Raw genomic sequence first — 19,193 nt, 5'->3', positions numbered from 1 at the left:
TACAGATGCCCCTTGTACATTGTGCTGGGTGGGGGAAGAAACCTTACCCCGAACTCCATAAGGCACAGATTTCTGCACGATGCACGAATTGTTGAACACTAATTACTCCAAATCTAGCCAGTCAAATGCCTTTTCTGCACTGAGTTTCTTTGCTGTCCCTCACAATCAAATTTCAAGAGGTTTTTTATAGGCATACAATACGAGCACGTGCTCATAACACCCTTGGGGCACATAGGCACTGCATGCCATGTTTCAAAATGAGATTGAGAGACTTCTGGTGAAAACTTCGAACCGAGGTACTGATTTCCTCCACAGATTTCTCAGGGAGGGACTGGTTTATGCTTCTAACTGCGAGGATGTGGAAATGGAAGAGCTGGCCATTCATCTTGCCTGACATTCTTTTGCAGGCAACATAATTAAAGTGTAGCAGGATCTGTTTGGTGGTGAAAAAGTGCCCTCAAGTCGCAGCTGACTCGTGGCGCCCCTGTAGGGTTTTCAAGGCAAGAGATGGACAGAGGTGCTTTGCCATTGTCTGCCTCTGCGTCATGACCCTAGACTTCCTTGGTGGTCTCCCATGCAAGTACTAACCTGAGCCAACCCTGCTTAGCTTCTGAGATCTGGCGAGATCAGGCTAGCCTGGGCCATCCAGGTCAGGGCAGGATCTGTTTACCTTCAATATATTCCACAAAGCACTTTGGCCCAACCTTACAGGGAATCAAGGACGGCATATTTAAAGCAGTCTAGCTGCTGGCTGCCAAGATCACAGAACCATTTCCTAAATATGCACCTGCTGGCAAATGAAGCCAGCTGGGTGACCTTGGGCTAGTCACACTCTCTCAGCCCCACCTACCTCACAGGCTGTCTGTTGTGGGGAGGGGAAGGGAAGGTGATTGTAAGCTGGTTTGATTCTTCTTTAAGTGGTAGAGAAAGTCAGCACATAAAAACCAACTCTTCTTCTTTTTCAAATCACTCTGCCGACAAGTTGTCTTCCTGCCTCATTGTTCGTGCTTGGAAAGGAACATTTCAGAATCAGGGATAAGCTCTGTGTCATTCTTCAAAAGCATCTTCTGGTTAAGCAAGCAGCTTTTACAGGTGTGTCATCACCAGCGATTGCAAAATTTGGGGCACCTGAAGCAAGACAGTTGCCTCTTGCATGAGTTTTTACCCTTATTGAGAAGTTGCAGTAAGGAAGTACAGGGTGTGTGTGGGGGTCACCTGCAGCATGGAAACAGCCAGATGAGAATGGCAAGCGCCATCAAGACTGCTGGTCCCAGAAGGAAGAGACACAAAACCGTTGCCAACCCTGGGGGGACACCGGGGCCCTCTTAAAGGGCGCTGTTCCTTTCTGCCTCGTTCTTCCAGGTGTAAGGCACAGAAGCAGCTGTGAAATCCCGCAGTTCGTCTTTGTCGGCCTGCAGCTCAATGCCGTTCCTCTTGGCCATGAGCTGGTTGATTTCCATGAAGGTTTTGTTCTTGGTCTCAGGGACAATGATGAAGATGAAAATGAACGTGACCAAGCAAACGCCGCAGAATATCAGGAAGCAGTAGGGCCCCAGACCCTTCTAGAGATGGGATAAAGAAACCTGAATCAGAAAAGGCGAGTTTCTGGGGCAAACCTGGAAGCGACATCACACCATTCTAGGATATGGCGGAAATTCTATGGTTTTACCATACAGTTTCTGCCAAATCCTGGAGCGGCGTGATGCCACTTCCAGGTTTGGTAAAATAACATCATGCTGCCAATGTGTTGGCGCTCCCACCATGTCTCCACCCTCAAGCATCCTGCTGGCTGCCAGACTAATAGGGTTGCCAGGTCCCTCTTTGCAACTGGCGGGAGGTTTTTGTGGCGGAGCCTGAGGAGTACGGGGTTTGGGGAGGGGAGGGACTTCAATGCCATAGAGTCCAACTGCCAAAGCAGCCATTTTCACCAGGGGAACTGATCTCTATTGGCTGGAGATGAGTTGTAATAGCAGGAGATCTCCAGCTAGTACCTGGTGGTTGGCAACCCTACAGACTAACCTGAGTTTCCGCACAAGTGACCTCATAAAGTAGTTGTAAGAATAAAATGGGGAGAAGGAATCTCATACACCTTTGGAGGCAGGGTGGGCTAAAAATCTTTCTGAACCAACATTAGGAGCAAGGCTAAACTGAAATCTTTTTCAACAGCGTACAGGTTTTCTACATGCTGGAAGATTTTAGCCCAGCAGGGAATATTTCCAGGAGTTAAATATTCCACTCACAGCCCAAAGTAGCAACGCTTTTTCCACCTGATTTTACTAGCTGGGTCCCAGCAATGCAACTGGTAGCTGGGTCCCAGCAATGCAACTGGAGCGCCCACAGTCTCGAACCAGGAACTCCTGTGTTATCTATTAGTTGTACAACCACGGCAGCTTGCAGAGGGGTGTTCTTGCTTGCATTCCACTGTGCTGCAGTGCCACCAGGGCTGGTGGGCAGGAATGGTTTTACAGCTTACTGTCCTATAGGGGTCAGGTGACAGAAGGAGCCCATACAGTCCTTCTAACCTGGCCCTTCAAGTTCAGACTGAGCTGCCTATGAGCTTGCTTGGGCAACAGTCAAACGGCCACCGGCCTCATAATCCTCCGCAGGGTTTCCAAAATCCCCCTTCCAAAAATGGTGTGAGCAGCCCGGCCAGCAAGGGGGCGTGCAAACGAAATTTAATTAACTAAGGGCCAGCTTATATTAGGTAGCAAAATGGCTAGATGTTAGGGTTGCCAAGTACCAGGTGGTGGCGGGCAAACCTCCGCCAATCCACCTGGCTGCCCACCGACCAGCTGAAGGTCAGTGGGCAATGTGTGCATGTGCGCCTACCCACAGCGCCACGTCACTTCCGGTTTACACCCGGAAGCGCTGCATCACAAGAAGCCGTTTACCACTCAAACTCCTAGTCTGAGTGGTAAAGGCTACTTGTGATGCGGCGCTTCCGGGTGTAAACCGGAAGTGACACAATTGCGTTGGTGCGGCCACCGCGCTATGTTCATACCTCACCACCACCCAAAAAAACCTCCCACCGGAGGAGAGGAGGGACCCGGAAAGCCTACTAGATGTGCTAAGCAGAGACAGACAGAGAGAGAGAAAGTAAGAGAGAGAGTTATGAATCCATAATTTTCTTACCTCCATGTAACTGAAGACCAGCCCAACTGTGAAATTGCAGAGCCAGTGAACAGACCCTCCCACCATGAATGCGGCAGAACGGGAGGACTGTAGGAACATCTCTATGATCATCACGCTTGGAATGGCGCCTAGGAGGAGGGGGGGGGAAACAAATGAGGAGTGCCATTATACAAATGTGGAGCTGCCTTATACCAAGTCAGACTATTGGTACAGCTAGCTCAGTATGGTCTATGCTGACCGTTTCCTCCCCCCACCCCCGCTAAATTAACACCATCTTTAAAGTTAATTTTGCATCAATTGTGTGTAGGGATACCAGCCTCCAGGTGGGACCTGGGGATCCCCCTGGAATTACAGCTCATCTCCAGACTAGAGATCAGTTCCCCTGGAGAAAATGGATTCTGTGAAGGGTAGAGTCTATGCCACCAGGGGTCCCAGGTACAACCCCTGGCATCTCCAGTTAAAAGGATCAAGTAGGAGATGATGTGAAAGTTTAAAAAAACCAAACAAATCACCAAGTTGAGATTTCTCCCCCCAAAAAACCCAATTTATATAAACAGATGGAGTTATGGAATATATTCAGCCCTAAAGACCAATGAATGTATCTACCAGATAAATGTAAAGAAGGAATACATTATCTTTGAGCGAGGAGGGGACGAAGCTGAAATGTGCCAACTTACTTGCTCCAATGGCGTGGCCAACAACGTAGGAGATGACGCAGGCTATGCTGAGGTAAGGCATCCAGTCGATTGTCTGTTGGGAGATTTGGCCACTCTTTAGAACCAGGTGGTGGCTGGCACCAAGGACTCAAGGATAAGGAACCAACATAGAAGTGTTGGTTCCTCTTCCCCTCCACCCAACCTGATCCATAGAATCATAGAGTTGGGAGTGGCCAGACAAGCCATCTAGTCCATCCCCCTGCTTAATGCAGGATCAGCCTAGAGCATCCCCCCCAAGTGCTTGTCCAGCCTCTGCTTAAAGACTGCAGGGGTGTTAGAGGTGAACTGGAAGGACTAGATGACCCTGGTGGTCCCTTCCAACTCTATGATTCTACGATATAGAACTCTATGATTCTATGATATAGAAGCAACACCTGCCCCAAAGAGCTACTGACGTTTATTTCGGGTGAACCGTTGCAATGTTGCTATACCAAAGAGGAATAAAAGGGCCACGCCAGTAACAAGAGATAAAAATAAGGCCAAGGCCAATGGTGCAAAACAGGTTAAAAGATTTTTTTATTACTCACAAAGTCCCTACGCCTTTTGCCCAAGGGGAGACGGTAAATTCATTTGAAGGTCTACTGCAATAACTACAGATTCTCCTGAAGAAGGCCCTTGGGCGAAACGCATAGGGAATTTATATTCTAAGTAATACAAAAATCTTTTTACCTGTTTTCCACCACTGGCCTTGGCCTTATTTTTTATCTCAGTGTTGCTACACCAACACGGCTGCCTCCATCTCATTTGGCTCAGTTCAGTTTTAACAGTGCTTTTTCAGCATGTAAAACGCTTTACAAATTACAGTTCTTCTTTCTCCCCACCCTCTCAATATGTCCACCCCTAGTTTGGCAGGCCTAAGAATGTGAGTTGCTCAAAGCCAGCCAGTTTGCCTCTCCAAAAGGAGATGCCAGCTGGCATCATTTTCTGCCTGGTGTGTGTTAAGTGCCATCAAGTCGCTTCCGACTCTTGGCGACCCTATGAATCAAAGTCCTCCAAAATGTCCTATCTTTAACAGCCTTGCTCAGATCTTGCACATTGAGGGCGGAGGCTTCCTTTATTGAGTCCATCCATCTCTTGTTGGGTCTTCCTCTTTTCCTGCTGCCCTCAACTTTTCCTAGCATTACTGTCTTTTCCAGTGACTCTCGTCTTCTTATAATGTGACCAAAATACGTCAGCCTCGGTTTAGTCATTTTAGCTTCTAGGGTCAGTTCAAGCTTGATTTGATCTAGAACCCACTGATTTGTTTTTTTGGAAGTTCACGGTATCCGTAACCCTCTCCTCCAACACCACATTTCAAAGGAATCTACTTTCTTCCTATCAGCTTTCTTCATTTTCCAGCTTTCACACCCATACATGGTAATAGGAAATACGATGGCATGAGTTAACTCAGTGTTGGTGGCCAGTGACACATCCTTACACTTCAGAATCTTTTCTAGCTCCTTCACGGCTGCCCTTCCCAGTCTCAGCCTCCTTCTGATTTCTTGGCTGCAGTCTCCCTTTGGGTTGAGGATGGAGCCAAGGAATAGAAAGTCTTGAACAATTTCAATTTCCTCATTGTCAACCTTAAAGTTGTGTAATTCTCCTTAGGCTTGAAAATCCCCTTCTGTTTGATAGAATCATAGAGTTGGAAGGGACCACCAGGGCCATCTAGTCTGACCGCCAGCACAATGATCCTAGCCTCTTTACCCTCCCTCCAGTCTCCTCAGTCAAAAGGCATTCTGTTACACACCTTGAGATTCAGAGCCACAGTTAACACTACAAGAGCCACACAGCAGCCCCCAAAACCGACCAGAAGCAGGATCCTCCGCCCCAGGGCCTCCACGATGAAAACCTAGAGGACACAAAAGATGAAGGCAGAGTTGTTTAGCTTTTCAGCCCATATGCAGCTATTTGCTTCCCCCTCCCTTAAAATGTCTGGCAACATAGGGTGACCTTGGGTCAGTCACTGTAGCTCTCGGCTAGGGTTGCCAGCCTCCAGGCACTAGCCGGAGAGCTCCTGCTACTACAACCAATCTCAAGCCAATAGAGATCAGTTCCCATGGAGAAAACAGCCGCTTTGGCAATTGGACTCTATGGCATTGAAGTTCCTCCCTTCCCCGAACCCCGCCCTCTTCAGGCTCCGCCCCCAAAGATCTCCAGGTATTTCCCAACCCAGAGCTGGCCACCCTACTCTCAGGCTAAGCTACCTCGCAGGGTTGTTATGAGGATACTGTGGAACTCAGGTGCACTGCCCCGAGACCCTTGGAGAAAGGGCAAAATAAAAATGTGATAGATGTCATCATTATCATTATGATTAACAAGATTTTTACCCTGCCTTTCTGCCCCCGTAGGGCCACCAAGGTGGCTAACAAATTAAAATCTCATTGTAAAAGCTGTTAAAATCAACACACAAATACATCACTAAAAGTTAAAACCAGAGCTTAGAATAAGTACAAAATGTTTTTTTTTTTAAGTTTGACAGTGAGGAGGAAGAAGAGATCACTGAGGGAATGTCAAGCAAAACAGAACAAAAAAGTCTTCGCCCTCCAGCAGACGACAGCAACAGAAGGAGACAGGCCACAGGGCTTTGTGGCCACTACTGAGAAGGCCCTGTCTCAGAGAGAGAGAGAGAGAGAGAGAGAGAGAGAGAGAGAGAGAGAGAGAGAGAGAGAGAGGGAGGTTTGGGGAGGGGAGGGACTTCAATGCCATAGAGTCCAATTGCCAAAGCGGCCATTTTTCTCCAGGTAATCTGATCTCTATTGGCTGGAGAGCAGTTGAATTAGTAGGAGACCTCCTGCTACTCCCTGGCAGTTGGCAACCCCAGTCATTAGAATGTCAACTGGCAGCCTTACCGCTAGCAGAGTCATGACCACATTCACGGCGCCCGTTCCCACAGTGACAAACTGCACATCGTCTTTCTTCACTCCGGCGTTCTCATAGATTTTGTCAGCATAGTAGTACACCTGAGGGCCCAAACCATCCGTCAGTCATATCCCATAAGGCAGGGGTGGGGAACGTCAGGCCCGGGGGCCGTTTAAGGCCCGCGGAGTCATTTGGTCTGGCCCTTCGTGGGTCCTGGCAGATCTCTAGCTCAGAAGGATCTAAGGCGCGATCCACCCCCTCCCACGGACAGGAATAGCCTGTATTCAAGGCAGATGTGAGTTTGTTTTGCCAAGAAAAGGAACCCTTTTCCCTCTTGCAGAAGAGTCATTAGCTGTGGAGCTGCTAGGGCCACCCAAGAAACTGTGTTAACCCTTTCCCACCTGGGCCATGGAGAAACGTATTGGTTGGCTAATTTTTAAGTTGATAATTTTGTATGGCCCACAAATGATGTTATAAGTATCCAAATGGCCCTTGGCAGAAAAAAGGTTCCCCACCCCTGCCATAAGGGAACAAAACAGCAGACCCCCCCCCACAAAAAAAGCCTTTCTCCTCCAGCACCCTCCTTCTAGCAGAGAACAACTAACCACTTGCTCCTTTGATGCCCACAAACAGGGTGTGAAGGCAAGAGTCTCCCCTTGATGTTGCTCCTGAGCAACAGGTGTTCAGACAGAGGTACTGTACACTGCCTCTGAAGCTGGAAGTTCCATTTGGCTGACACGGTGAACAGCGAGCGTTGACAAGCCTCCAAGTATTTGTCAAATCCCTGCAGCAGCAAGGAGCCGGACTTGCCGTCCTTAGGCCCCTCCCGTATCTGCAGTTCTCAGCTCTCTTTCCTTCCTCGCCCTCAAACATTACTCGGGCTGCCCTCTTCCTTACCCCGTTAACCCCGGAGAGCTGCTGGCCCGCCATCATAACGATGATGGAGATGAGTTGCCACCGAAGGGCCCGGCAGGTGAAAAGGGCGACGATGGACATCTTCCCTTCGGCCTTCTCCGCTTGGTCTTCCTTCCTCATCTCTTCCATCTCGTCCTCCACGTCGTCGCTGCCTCTCAGCCTCTTTAGAGCTGGAGGGAAAAGGGAAGAGACGGGAAATGGCAGCAGCTGACCCTGCTGCGAGCCGGCAGGAAACAGCAGGACATGTGCAACAGATTCTACTTTCCCAGTATTACGTGGACAGAGTCGCTGAGAAAGTGGGACGCGATGGTTAGGGTTGCCAACCTCCAGGTACTAGCTGGAGATCTCCTGCTATTACAACTGATCTCCAGCCAATAGAGGTCAGTTCCCCTAGAGAAAATGGCCGTTTCGGCAATTGGACTCTATGGCATTGAAGTCCCTCCCCTCCCCAAACCCCGTCCTCCTCAGGCTCTGCCCCAAAACCTCCTGCCAGTGGTGAAGAGGGACCTGGCAACCCTAGCGATGGTATCTGCCTTCCAGGAGGGCTGAAGGTAAAGCATTAAAGCGTGCCAATGTAAAAACTCTCCGGTATTTGGGGAGCTCAAGGGACCTAAGATAATCCGTGGTTGAAAATATTTGGTACGCTGTAGGATAGCTGGATATTTCTGTACCTGTCGAATTGTAAAGCATGACTGCTTTTGGGGGCCCAGGTAGGGTTGCCAACCTCCAGGTGGTGGCTGGAGATCTCCCGCTATTTCAACTGATCTCCAGCCGATAGAGCGCAGTTCCCCTGGAGAAAATGGCAGCTTTGGCAGTTGGACTCTATGGCATTGAAGTCCCTCCTCAAACCCTGCCCCTCAAATCTCCAGGTACTTCCCATCCTGGAGCTGGCAATCCTACTTCTCTACCCTCCGTCTGCAACACAATCTAGTGGGCACGGTACCTGCTTTGGCTTTCTTTTCGTCCCCCTTCTGGATCAGCAGGTACCGGGGACTCTCGGGGAAGAAGGGCAGAAACATCAGCTGCAACGCTGCTGGGACCCCAGTGAGCCCCATCATGATGGGCCAGCCTGCAACCAGGGAGAGAAAAAGAAGAGCCTTCCAATATCGGCAACCATTCCTGTCCCGCATCCCCTGGCAACACCACCGCCAATCTCGTCTCCTAATTTACCTTCCGAGCTACCCAAGATCATCCGCATCCCCAAAATCTGAGCTGCCAGGATCCCCACGGTGATGAAGAGCTGAGGCACAATCCCCACAGCCCCCCTGAGGTTTTTGGGGGCCAGCTCCCCGAGATACATGGGGACCACGTTGGAAGACAGGCCTGGGAAGAAAAGAGGAGAGGAAGAGACAATATGGTAAGGCGGACTGATCTCCAGCCAATAGAGGTCAGTTCCCCTGGACAAAATGGCCGCTTTGGCAATTGGACTCTATGGCATTGAAGACCCTCCCCTCCCCAAAACCCGCCCTCCTCGGGCTATGCTCCAAAAACCTCCCGCCAGTGGCAAAGAGGGACTAGACAACCCGACTCATCTCCCTTCCTCTGTTCAAAATCACATCCTCCCATAGCTGCTTTTCATTAAAATAAACACATGCATAAGTGTTGGGAGATTGTTAAGTGCATCTGCCTTCTAATGTCTAGTTTGGCCTTGAGTTCAGCCAGCCGTCAGGCGGACTGTCTTGCTTGCCTGCCCTCATGCCTGAATGTTTGACAGAGGAAGAGAGGGGGAAGAAAATATCCAGGCTGAACGGACTCACGTGCCCACTGCACAATTTACACAACGCCCCCCCCGCCCCCGGTATTCCTGGTCAGATTGGCAAAATAAATATCACAGCGCCCTATTCGATCATGTCCAAGATGTATAAATATAAGAATAAAACCTGATTCAACACCAAATGTTTAGCTACTGGGAGCCAGCATTAAATATACACTGCTAACGTCAGCCAAACGGCATGTGTCACCCCAGCTTACCTCTCCAGTAAACCTAGTTGCTTTGTTGGAGAGAGCTGGGCAGCTCTCGCAAATCTGCCTCCTGTTTACCTGGTACACCTATGATCAATTATGCTCTGTTTATCAAGGCCAATTTGCAACACCGTTGAACCAACAGAGGGGCAAATTTGCATTGCATGAATTCAAATAAACACAGAACGACAGAATGATGGGAAGGTGGGGGGGTAGGGGATGGTTGCATTTATTCCTTCTCCACATGGCATGTTCACTAACTCTCTAAAGCCAGGGGTGTCAAACTGATTTGTTACGAGAGCCAGATATGACATAAATGTCACTTGGTCGGGCTGGGCCATGCCTCGCCAGCCCAGATCAGGATCGGGGTGGTGGTGGTGGCTGCCTTGGCTTGCTTGTGGGCCGGATATAGGGTTGCCAACCACCAGGTACTAGCTGGAGATCTCCTGCTATTACAACTGATCTCCAGGCGATAGAGATTAGTTCACCTGGAGAAAATGGTTGCTTTGGCAATTGGACTCTAGGGCATTGAAGTCCCTCCCCTCCCCAAAACCCGCCTTCCTCAGGCCCCAAAAACCTCCCGCCGGTGGCAAAGAGGGACCTGGCAACCCTACTTATCTCCCTTCCTCTGTTCAAAATCACATCCTCCCATGGCTGCTTTTCATTAAAATAAACACACACATAAGTGTTGGGAGATTGTTAAGTGCATCTGCCTTCTAACCCACATAAGAGCTCTCAAGGGGCCGGATCCGGCCCACGGGCCTTATGTTTGACCCCCTTGCTCTAAGCCATACGTTTCATTTTCTTTTAAAAAAAGATAACCATAAATGAAATAAGTCTACCTTTTATACAGCACTGTTAGTGTGTGTGCTATTTTACAGAGCACAAGGAGGCAGGCCCTCACTCCAAGGAGCTTACAATCTAAACATCTAAGAAAAGAAGGCCAATAAAGGGCAGAGAGGGAGACGCAAGATAAAGAGACAACTGGCAATTAGGTGCCCTTCAATTATATTTAAAACCGAGGGCTTGAGGCAGGTTCTTCGTTTGGCTTCGTGACTGAGCTGTTATGTATGTAGAGCGGGAAACCAAGCGCGTGTAGAGCTTGGATTTCCGCAGGCTCCTGAGTTGTATGTACCTATTGGGCTACTGGGGTCCAACCGCCCAATCACATATATGGGGGGAATGGCTGCGGCTGGCCAAGCGGGCATATAAACAGGGGGTCTGAGCACAGTTCTCCAGTTCTGTTCTGCCTGTTCTTAATAAAGCGTTTGCTGTTGGAACTCCGTCTCCCGTCTCGTGTATCGCCCACGCGACATAACAGTGGCGACGAGGATGGGATCCAAACCCACGACATGAGCCATGCATGGGTGAACAGCTCCAAAGCTGAGCTTCCGCTACAGACTGCTTGGTTTCCTGTCTTCCCTGGAAAATTACACTGTTCGCTGAGAGGTGGGATTCTGTTCTCCACAAAGCACGAATCCTCTGAGGATATGAAGCTGCCTCCTTTTGAGTCAGACCCCTGGAATATCTTGCTCAGTGCTGAGCAGTTGCAGCTCTCCAGGATCTCAAGTCTTTCCCAATACCAGGGCTTATGATCTTGAGGGTGTGCTCTACCAAGTGACAGCCTCTTCCTCTTCGATGCAGCTTACTTACCAGCACATATCCCGATGACGATGCGACAAACTATGATCACCTCAAAGGTCTTCGCCACCGCGGAGATTCCCATGAGGATGGCAGGGATGATGGAGAAGACGTTGTTTATCAGTAAAGTGCCCTTCCTGTGAAGGAGGAGGGGGGAATATTATATGCTCGGAAATGGTGTTGAGCCATAGCCCGCCCACCTTATTCCATGTACCACCAGGGCAGCCTGCAAGAGGAGGCAACGGCTAGTGGTAACTCAGCTGCGCCACCACCGGAGATGGCCAAAAAGTAGAATGACAGCATCCAGCCCAGTGGGGAGCACATGATACGAAGAACCAAGGGGGTCAAAGTGTGCCCCCCCAAGTTTCTAAACCTGGCCTGAAATGGGAGGATCTACTACAATTTACTTTCGAGGCCCACCTAGGTTACAGAATGTTTGTTGACCAAAAACAGCACAAAGCACTTATCTGTTCTCTTTCTGCAGGGGAAAATGCGCATTTGTTTGTTTTTGTTTTGGGACATTTTGTGGTGTTCTGTGGGCTGTACTGGTTCCTCGTGTCAGTTGAACCATTCTGCTTTGCAAAGGCTACACAATGGATTTAGGATTGACTCAGCACACTTTAGTTTGGAACCCCTTGGGGAGGTGCGGTCATTCCTTGGACATGAGATGGATGTGGCCTGCAGACATTCGCAACACCTGTTTTGTCTGATTTTTTTCCACCAGAGACTGAACCTGGGGCCTTGTGCATCCAAAACCAAGCCAGGGAACTAAAACTTGCCAGGATCGCCTCTCCCAACACACAACGAAAGAGGGGGGAAATCTGACTTATTTCCCTGCCCGACCTCACCCTCTTGGTGTTTCCTCTTGCAACATTGAGCAAAACTGGATTCTTACCTGCCGCAGGTGTTCACCATGGGGCCCACCATAAGGGACCCGAAGAAGCCTCCGAGGGGGAAAAAGGACACCGTGAGAGACCACAGGGCTGTCTTCAAGTCCTCACTCATGTACTCCCCATTGCGTTGGAAGTAGGTTTCATTGTAAAAATCTTGCATGAACTGGAAGAGGAGCAGAAGCGGCCCGTTACAATCTCACGCAGTCATCCACTCCATATCAAGGTTTGCCATCTCTGGCAGGTGGTTCATAGAATCATAGAGTTGGAAGGGACCACCAGGGTCATCTAGTCCAACCCCCTGAACAATGCAGGAAATTCACAACTACCTCCCCCACACACCCCCAGTGACCCCTACTCCATGCCCAGAAGGTGGCCAAGATGCCCTCCCTCCCGTGATCCCGTCATAGAATCAGCATTGCTGACAGATGGCCATCTAGCCTCTGCTTAAAAACCTCCAGGGAAGGAGCGCTTACCACCTCCCGAGGAAGCCTGTTCCACTGAGGAACCGCTCTAACTGTTAGAAAATTCTTCCTAATGTCTAGACGGAAACTCTTTTGATTTAATTTCGACCCGTTGGTTCTGGTCCGACCTTCTGGGGCAACAGAAATCAACTCGGCGCCATCTTCTATATGACAGCCCTTCAAGTACTTGAAGATGGTTATCATGTCTGCTCTCAGTCTTCTCCTCTTCAGGTTCTCCAAAGAGACCTATTCCTATGAAGCTGTCTTAATGCTGAAATAGATCATTGGTAGATCCAGAATAGCCATGTCTGTTTTGGCTAAAAGTGACCCTCTGGGATCACAGGTTTTCTGAATGCCCTTTACTGGAAATTCCTGGACTTTCTACATGTAAAACGCATGCTTTACCACTGAGCTATGACTCAGCCTGCCATCCAAGGTTGGTCAAATGAGTACCCAGGTTGCTGGGGGTAAAGTGTAGACGACCGGGGAAGGCAATGGCAAACCACTCCATAAACAGAGTCTGCCTAGTAAACGTCGGGATGGGTCAGGAATGACCCGGTGCTTGCACAGGGGATTACCGTTACCTAAATCGGATATGGCCTTAGGCAAAGCACCACGTGCAAGCAGGGTCAGATGTAAAAGGTGCTTTTCCAGGCCCACACGTGTGTGCCTGCAGCCAATCTGTGGCCCCGGCAAACACTGTAAGAGGTGCATGAAGGCTCAAAGTGGCAACCTTTCCCTCTTAACCTACCGGAGCTGGAGAGTTGATCACGGAGACGTTGTACCCATATTGGAACGACGACCCAAAGGCGGCGATAAAGGTCACGAGTCCAAGCACAATGGTCATTCTCTGCAACCAAGAAGAAAGAAGGAATTATGAACAAAAGAGCCCTGCTGCATCAGACCAGTGTTCCAACTAGTCCAGCATCCTTAGGATTGCCAACCTCCAGGCACTGGCTGGAGATCTCCTGCTATTACAATTGATCTCCAGCCGATAGAGATCAGTTCCCCTGGAGAAAATGGCCGCTTTGGCAATTGGACTCTATGGCATTGAACTCCCTTTCCTCCCCAAACCCCGCCCTCCTCAGGCTCCACCCCCAAAACCTCCAGGTGTTTCCCAACCTGGAGCTGGCATCCCTAAGCATCCTGTCTTACACAGTGGCCAAACAGTTCCTCTGGAGGTAGGGTTGCCAGCTCCAGGTTGGGAAATACCTGGAGATTTGGGGGGCGGAGCCTGAGGAGGGCAGGGTTTGAGGAGGGGAAGGATCTTGGAAACTAAGCAGGATTGGTACCTGAAAGGGAGCCCACCAAGCAAGGCTATGCAGAGGAAAGCAATGGCAAACCACCTCTGCTTCTCACTTGAAAGCCCCTTGCTGGGGTTGATATACATTGCCTGCTACTTGACGGCTCTTTACACACACACAGTAGGGACACGTCTGCCTGAATGTAATTCTTTCTATTCTGAAATCCCGGTTTACTTATAAGGGCTCATTCACACATCCACACTGTATGTCTCCAAAGGTGCTCATAGGCTTAAAAGGGTTGGGGACCCCTGGGTGAAGACAGATGTATCATCGTCCAGCAGCGGGTGCAGGTTTTTTCCACAGCAGCGCAAACTCTGCCCTTGCTGGCAATCATCCCTCTACTGACGCTACTTGACTCAGACTCCAGCATGGATTTTCAAGAGGGCTTGGTCTGAGCCAAGCCTCAGCCATAACCAGTCTCTGAGCGTACACAGAGCAAAACTTTCCTCACTGCCTCTTTCCCACACACACACGCACCAGGCAGTACCTCTTTGTTATGGAAAGAAACAAATAGGAGTCAGAGAGGAATGTGTACATGTGTATATTAAATATGTTATGCAGCGCATACGCAGAACTGCTTGAGGGCATGGAGATCTGGAGGCCCGGATCCTCAGCACCCCAATAGCTAACAGCCACGCAGGCAGGAGGAGACCCATTCATGTCCCTGACTTTGCTTATGCTTGGGGAGATTGGATGCCTGCACTAAGACAACCCCTGGCAGTGCCAAAAGCTACCAGCCTATAAACAAGGCACCCTTCCTGACTCTCATTGAATCCTGGAACCTCTGCCAGGCCAGCAGTGCCGTCAGAAGGGCCGGCTTTTAATAGGCCGCGAATGCCCCCGGATTCACTTGGCACGGGTGGGCAGATCATATTTTCCATTGAGAAGCCTGACCTCGCCTCCAGCCAGGGGCCCAGCCTCCGCATCTGTCCTGTTTCCTCCTCCTCCCTCGCCCTTTTTGACACCCTCCGGCGCCTGCCCCGCAGCAGCTCCGAGACAGATTGGTCACTCTGCTCTTGGCCCCGTTCGCTGGGAGATTTCTCAGAACAGGCACATGTTTTTCCTGGAGGGGTTCACGGGCAGCTTCTTTATTCGTCTCAAAGGCAGGCATGCAGCAAAAGGAGAGGAGGGGGGTACTTCAGAGACTTTTACCGCAGAATAAACACTTGATTGTTTCTTGAATGGGCGGGTGCAGCCAAGAGAACCATTTGGGAGGTCCTTGGGCTGGTTCGAGCCACTTCTCTGCTGCAGACTCAGTGCCCTGAAGGCAAGTTGCATCACCTTCTTTGCCCCACTGATCTATATTACTGGGCTGTTGTAATTACTGCAAGGTGATTTATAGCAAGCTTTTTATATACATGCCAAGTTGTATTAATGCGGTGAATAATGATGCAAGGGTTCCCAGCACAGTGCCTGGAGGCAACATGGCACCCACATAGACCATTTTTGGCACACCGAGTGTTTATCGAAAATGGGTGGGGCCAGGTGGGGCTTCTCATTGGCCACTGAAGATCTGAGCATCTATGCAGATTTCAAATATAGGGTTGCCAACCTAGGGTTGCCAGGTCCCTCTTTGCCACCAGCGGGAGGTTTTTGGGATGGAGCCTGAGGAGGGAGGGGTTTGGGGAGAGGAGGGGCTTTGATGCCATAGAGTCCAATTGCCAAAGTGGCCATTTTCTCCAGGGGAACGGATCTCTATCGGCTGGAGATCAGTTGTAATAGCAGGAGATTTCCTGCCACCACCTGGAGGTTGGCAGCCCTAACGCTCTGCCATTTTGCAGATGAAAACACAAACAGTCTTTGCGACACCCTAGTTTCCAGACCAAAGAAGGGAGGGCTGCCCCACCCCGCTGAAAGCACTGCTTTATGCTCCACTGTATGAATGAATGTTTTCTGCCAAAGCCAGTCCCACAAAACTTCAAAAGCCGAGGAGGTGTTTGCTCTTTCGGTCAAATATACACTAGAAAAAGTACCAGTGATCCAACAATATCTTATCAATGGCTTTAGATATGCCACAGCAGCTGCAGTGTTTCACACGGCAGACTTTAGTGTAGCATTGTGCTCTTGTGTGCCAATGTGCATGCATTCACATACATGCACAAAAGGTATAAGAGGCTTCTTTTCAACTGTGATGTTTAACCACACTGGAGGTTTCAACACCGAGCTGAATCCTGAAGGATGACGGTACTTGCAACTTACACTAGAAGAAGAAGAGTTGGTTTTTATACGCCGATTTTCTCTGCCACTTAAGGAAGAATCAAACCGGCTTACAATCGCCTTCCCTTCCCCACAACAGACACCCTGTGAGGTAGGTGGGGCTGAGAGAGTGTGACTAGCCCAATGTCGCCCAGCTGGCTTCATGTGCAGGAGTGGGGAATCAAATCCAGTTCACCAGATTAGCATCCGCTGCTCATGTGGAGGAGGAGTGGGGAATCAAACCTGGTCTTCCAGATTAGAGTCCACCGCTCATGTGGAGGAGTAGGGAACCAAAAACGGTTCTCCAGATCAGAGTCCACCGCTCTTAACTACCACACCACGCTGGATATTTTAAATGTGTCCTAATTTGCCTTCACCTGTATAGCCCAGGCTAGCCTAATTTCATCAGATCTGGGAAGCTAAGCAGGGTCAGCCCTGGTTAGTATTTGGATGGGAGACCTGCAAGAAAGTCCAGTATTGCTATGCAGAGCCAGGAAATGGCAAACCACCTCTGAACATCTCTTGCCTTGAAAACCCTATGGGGTTACCGCAAGTCAGCTGCAATTTGATGGCACTTTCCACCACCAAATTCGGGGGTGGGGGGTGGGGAGAGAAAATTCTGTACTGCGATTTATTAGGACAAGAAAATAGCACCTGCAAATAAGGGCAATTGGAACACAGACACTTGGCATTTGGTGCATAGTCAGAGGCACTCTCTTCATTACACCTTCATAGAATCTTAGAATCATAGAGCTGGAAGGGACCACCAGGGTCATCTAGTCCAACCCCCTGCCCAATGCAGGAATTTCACAACTACCTCCCCCACACCCCCAGTGACCCCTACTCCATGCCCAGAAGATGGCCCAGGTGCCCTCCCCTCTCATGAACTGCCTGTCATAGAATCAGCATTGCTGACAGGTGGCCATCTAGCCTCTGCTTAAAACCTCCAGGGAAGGAGAGCTCATCACCTCCCGAGGAAGCTTATTCCACTGAGGAACCGCTCTGTTAGAAATTTTTTCCTAATGTCTAGACAGAAACTCTTTTGATTTAATTTCACATAGTCTGAACTGAGCACCGTGGCACTGACAATAAGTTCTGGATCCTAACCTCCACATTTGACAAATGGCTGAAGATGTTTTTGCTATTTTAACTGTGCGCACTCACAGATGCGCCCCAGAATCCTTCCCTGTGCTGCAGAGGAGGGGATGTGGGAGCATGCCTCTCAGATTGTACACAGCTGTGCATGATTTGAGCATTTTGCCCCCAGAATGCCCTGTGGCTCCATAAGGGATTGTGGGATGCACCACCCACCATATTGGCCATCCCTTCACTGAAACTGTAAAAAATATCCCCCCCCCCCCCCGTGTCGGCCACTTGCCCTGTTGTGCTTCTCTCGTAGGCACAATCCTTGTTATTCCCAGGTTTAAAACAAGCTCTGATTTCCTCGCTGTCTTCTTGGCCACACGCAGACTGCCTCGAGGAAGAGCAAAAGACATTTTGCAGAAAGGAATCTGCAGAATGCATTCCTGCAGAGCTGAAAAGCACTCTAGAAAGCCAACCTCTGGGGCCATGCTAAGATGTGACATGCTGTAGGGGCCACATTGCTGGCACTTTTGCCACTGAAAGGCACGGGCGCTGTGCGGGGAGATCTGCAGAAACGGAAATCAGGTCTCTCCAGCTGTCTGCCATGTGGTTTAACTCTCAGACACTCCTGCCCTTTTTTCAAGTGACAAAGTCCCTAACAGAGTAATCTATGCATAGCCTTTATATAGCTGTTTCAAAGGTTCAAAGTGCTTCATGGGATTTATCTTGTTGCAGTCCTTGCAACAGCCCTGTAAGACAGGCCAGTGTTATTCTCCCCATGTCTCTGAGGCTGAGCTTGAGGACACTGAGCGAGATTTGAACCATGGACTTCTTGATTTGGTTTGGTCTCTTAGCCGCCGTGCCTATCTCCATTCAGCTCATGAAGCTCTTGGGGCCCGCTGCTCACAAACTCCCCTTAAGGCCACAAGATCCAAGACTCGGTTGACCTCAAGCCCCGCTATTTCTGTCTCACACCAATTATGCCACCTCCCCCCCCCAAAAAAAAAACTGTGCTGGAAGCAGACTGCTGCTGCTTTGAAAAACATTTGAAAAAGTTGGACCAAAACTACTACTGCTACTACCTCTGTGTTAAGCGCCGTCAAGTCACTTCCGACTCATGGCGGCCCTATGAATCAGTGTCCTCCAAAACTTCCTATCCTTAACAGCCTTGCTCAGGTCTTGCAAACTGAGGGCCGTGGCTTCCTTTATTGAGTCAGTCCATCTCTTGTTGGGTCTTCCTCTTTTCCTGCTGCCTTCAGCTTTTCCTAGCATGATTATTTTTTCCAGTGACTCTTGTCTTCTCATAATGTGACCAAAGTATGACAGCCTCAGTTTAGTCATTTTAGCTTCTAGGGTCAGTTTGGGCTTGATTTGCTCTATAAACCACTGATTTGGGTTTTTTTGGCGGTACACGGGATCCGTAACACTCTCCTCCAACACCACATTTCAAAGGAATCTACTTTCTTCCTATCAGCTTTCTTCATTGTCCAGCTTTCACACCCGTACAGAGTAATACGGAATATGATGGCAAGAATTAATCTTGATCTTGGTTGCCAGTGACACATCCTTACACTACTACAACTACTTTTTTCTTTCTTTTTTCCTTTCGAGGGAGGGAAAGGGAGAAGAGAGAGAGAGAGAGAGAGAGAGAGATCGAGTATCAGAGACTCACCCCCTTCCTGGGCTCGCCAGATCCGGCACTTTTCTGATCTTCCTCAGTCTTCATTTTCATGGTCAATATTTGGTTCTCAGAACTCGGTGCCGGAGTCCTCTGTTCGTAGTAACCGGCAGAACTCATTTAGAGTGGGGAAGCAGGCGTGTTGTATATATATATACTCTTGAGCGTGGCAGGGAACACCCAGCAATATACTTTATAGCCCAATCGCTTTGGAAGCTTGCCCTCTGAACTTTTCCAAGTCTCGCATGCCTCTCTCGTGCTTTCCTTGTGGCATTCAAGGACCAGTGTCTGCAAGCATGCACAAGGTGGGCGAGGAGCCAAGCCTGGCAGTCGATTGCATGCAGAAGGCCCCTCGGTTGATCCTTAGGATC

The 19,193-nt window shown here is 49.6% G+C and overlaps 1 protein-coding gene across 1 annotated transcript; it reads right to left on the bottom strand.

The window, feature by feature from the left end:
- Window positions 1-1,325: 1,325 nt before the first annotated feature.
- LOC130491507 (solute carrier family 2, facilitated glucose transporter member 5-like) lies at window positions 1,326-18,942 on the bottom strand. Its single transcript, XM_056865257.1, has 13 exons — window positions 18,817-18,942; window positions 13,313-13,411; window positions 12,103-12,263; window positions 11,220-11,344; window positions 8,775-8,927; window positions 8,548-8,673; window positions 7,587-7,774; window positions 6,680-6,790; window positions 5,578-5,679; window positions 5,258-5,260; window positions 3,810-3,882; window positions 3,133-3,260; window positions 1,326-1,562 (listed from the first exon to the last, which is right to left on the bottom strand). Exons 1-13 carry the CDS (start codon window positions 18,940-18,942, stop codon window positions 1,326-1,328), a joined length of 1,632 nt encoding a protein of 543 aa, XP_056721235.1.
- Between the last annotated feature and the right edge of the window lie 251 nt (window positions 18,943-19,193).

This window comes from Euleptes europaea, chromosome 19, assembly GCF_029931775.1.
Source record: "Euleptes europaea isolate rEulEur1 chromosome 19, rEulEur1.hap1, whole genome shotgun sequence".
NCBI lineage: Eukaryota > Metazoa > Chordata > Lepidosauria > Squamata > Sphaerodactylidae > Euleptes > Euleptes europaea.
The sequence above is the reverse complement of the archived record's forward strand: the minus strand, read 5'-3'. Positions and strand labels throughout refer to the sequence as shown.

What these genes read in the sequence shown, in the direction of transcription:
- LOC130491507 (XM_056865257.1), bottom strand. Translation starts at nt 18,942, where the DNA reads ATGAGTTCTGCCGGTTACTACGAACAGAGGACTCCGGCACCGAGTTCT. An exon ending in GATCTTGGGTAGCTCGGAAG is followed by an intron (nt 8,674 to 8,774) that starts GTAAATTAGGAG and finishes CCCTGGTTGCAG; the next exon opens with GCTGGCCCATCATGATGGGG. An exon ending in AGCTCTCCGGGGTTAACGGG is followed by an intron (nt 6,791 to 7,586) that starts GTAAGGAAGAGG and finishes TTGGGCCCTCAG; the next exon opens with GTGTACTACTATGCTGACAA.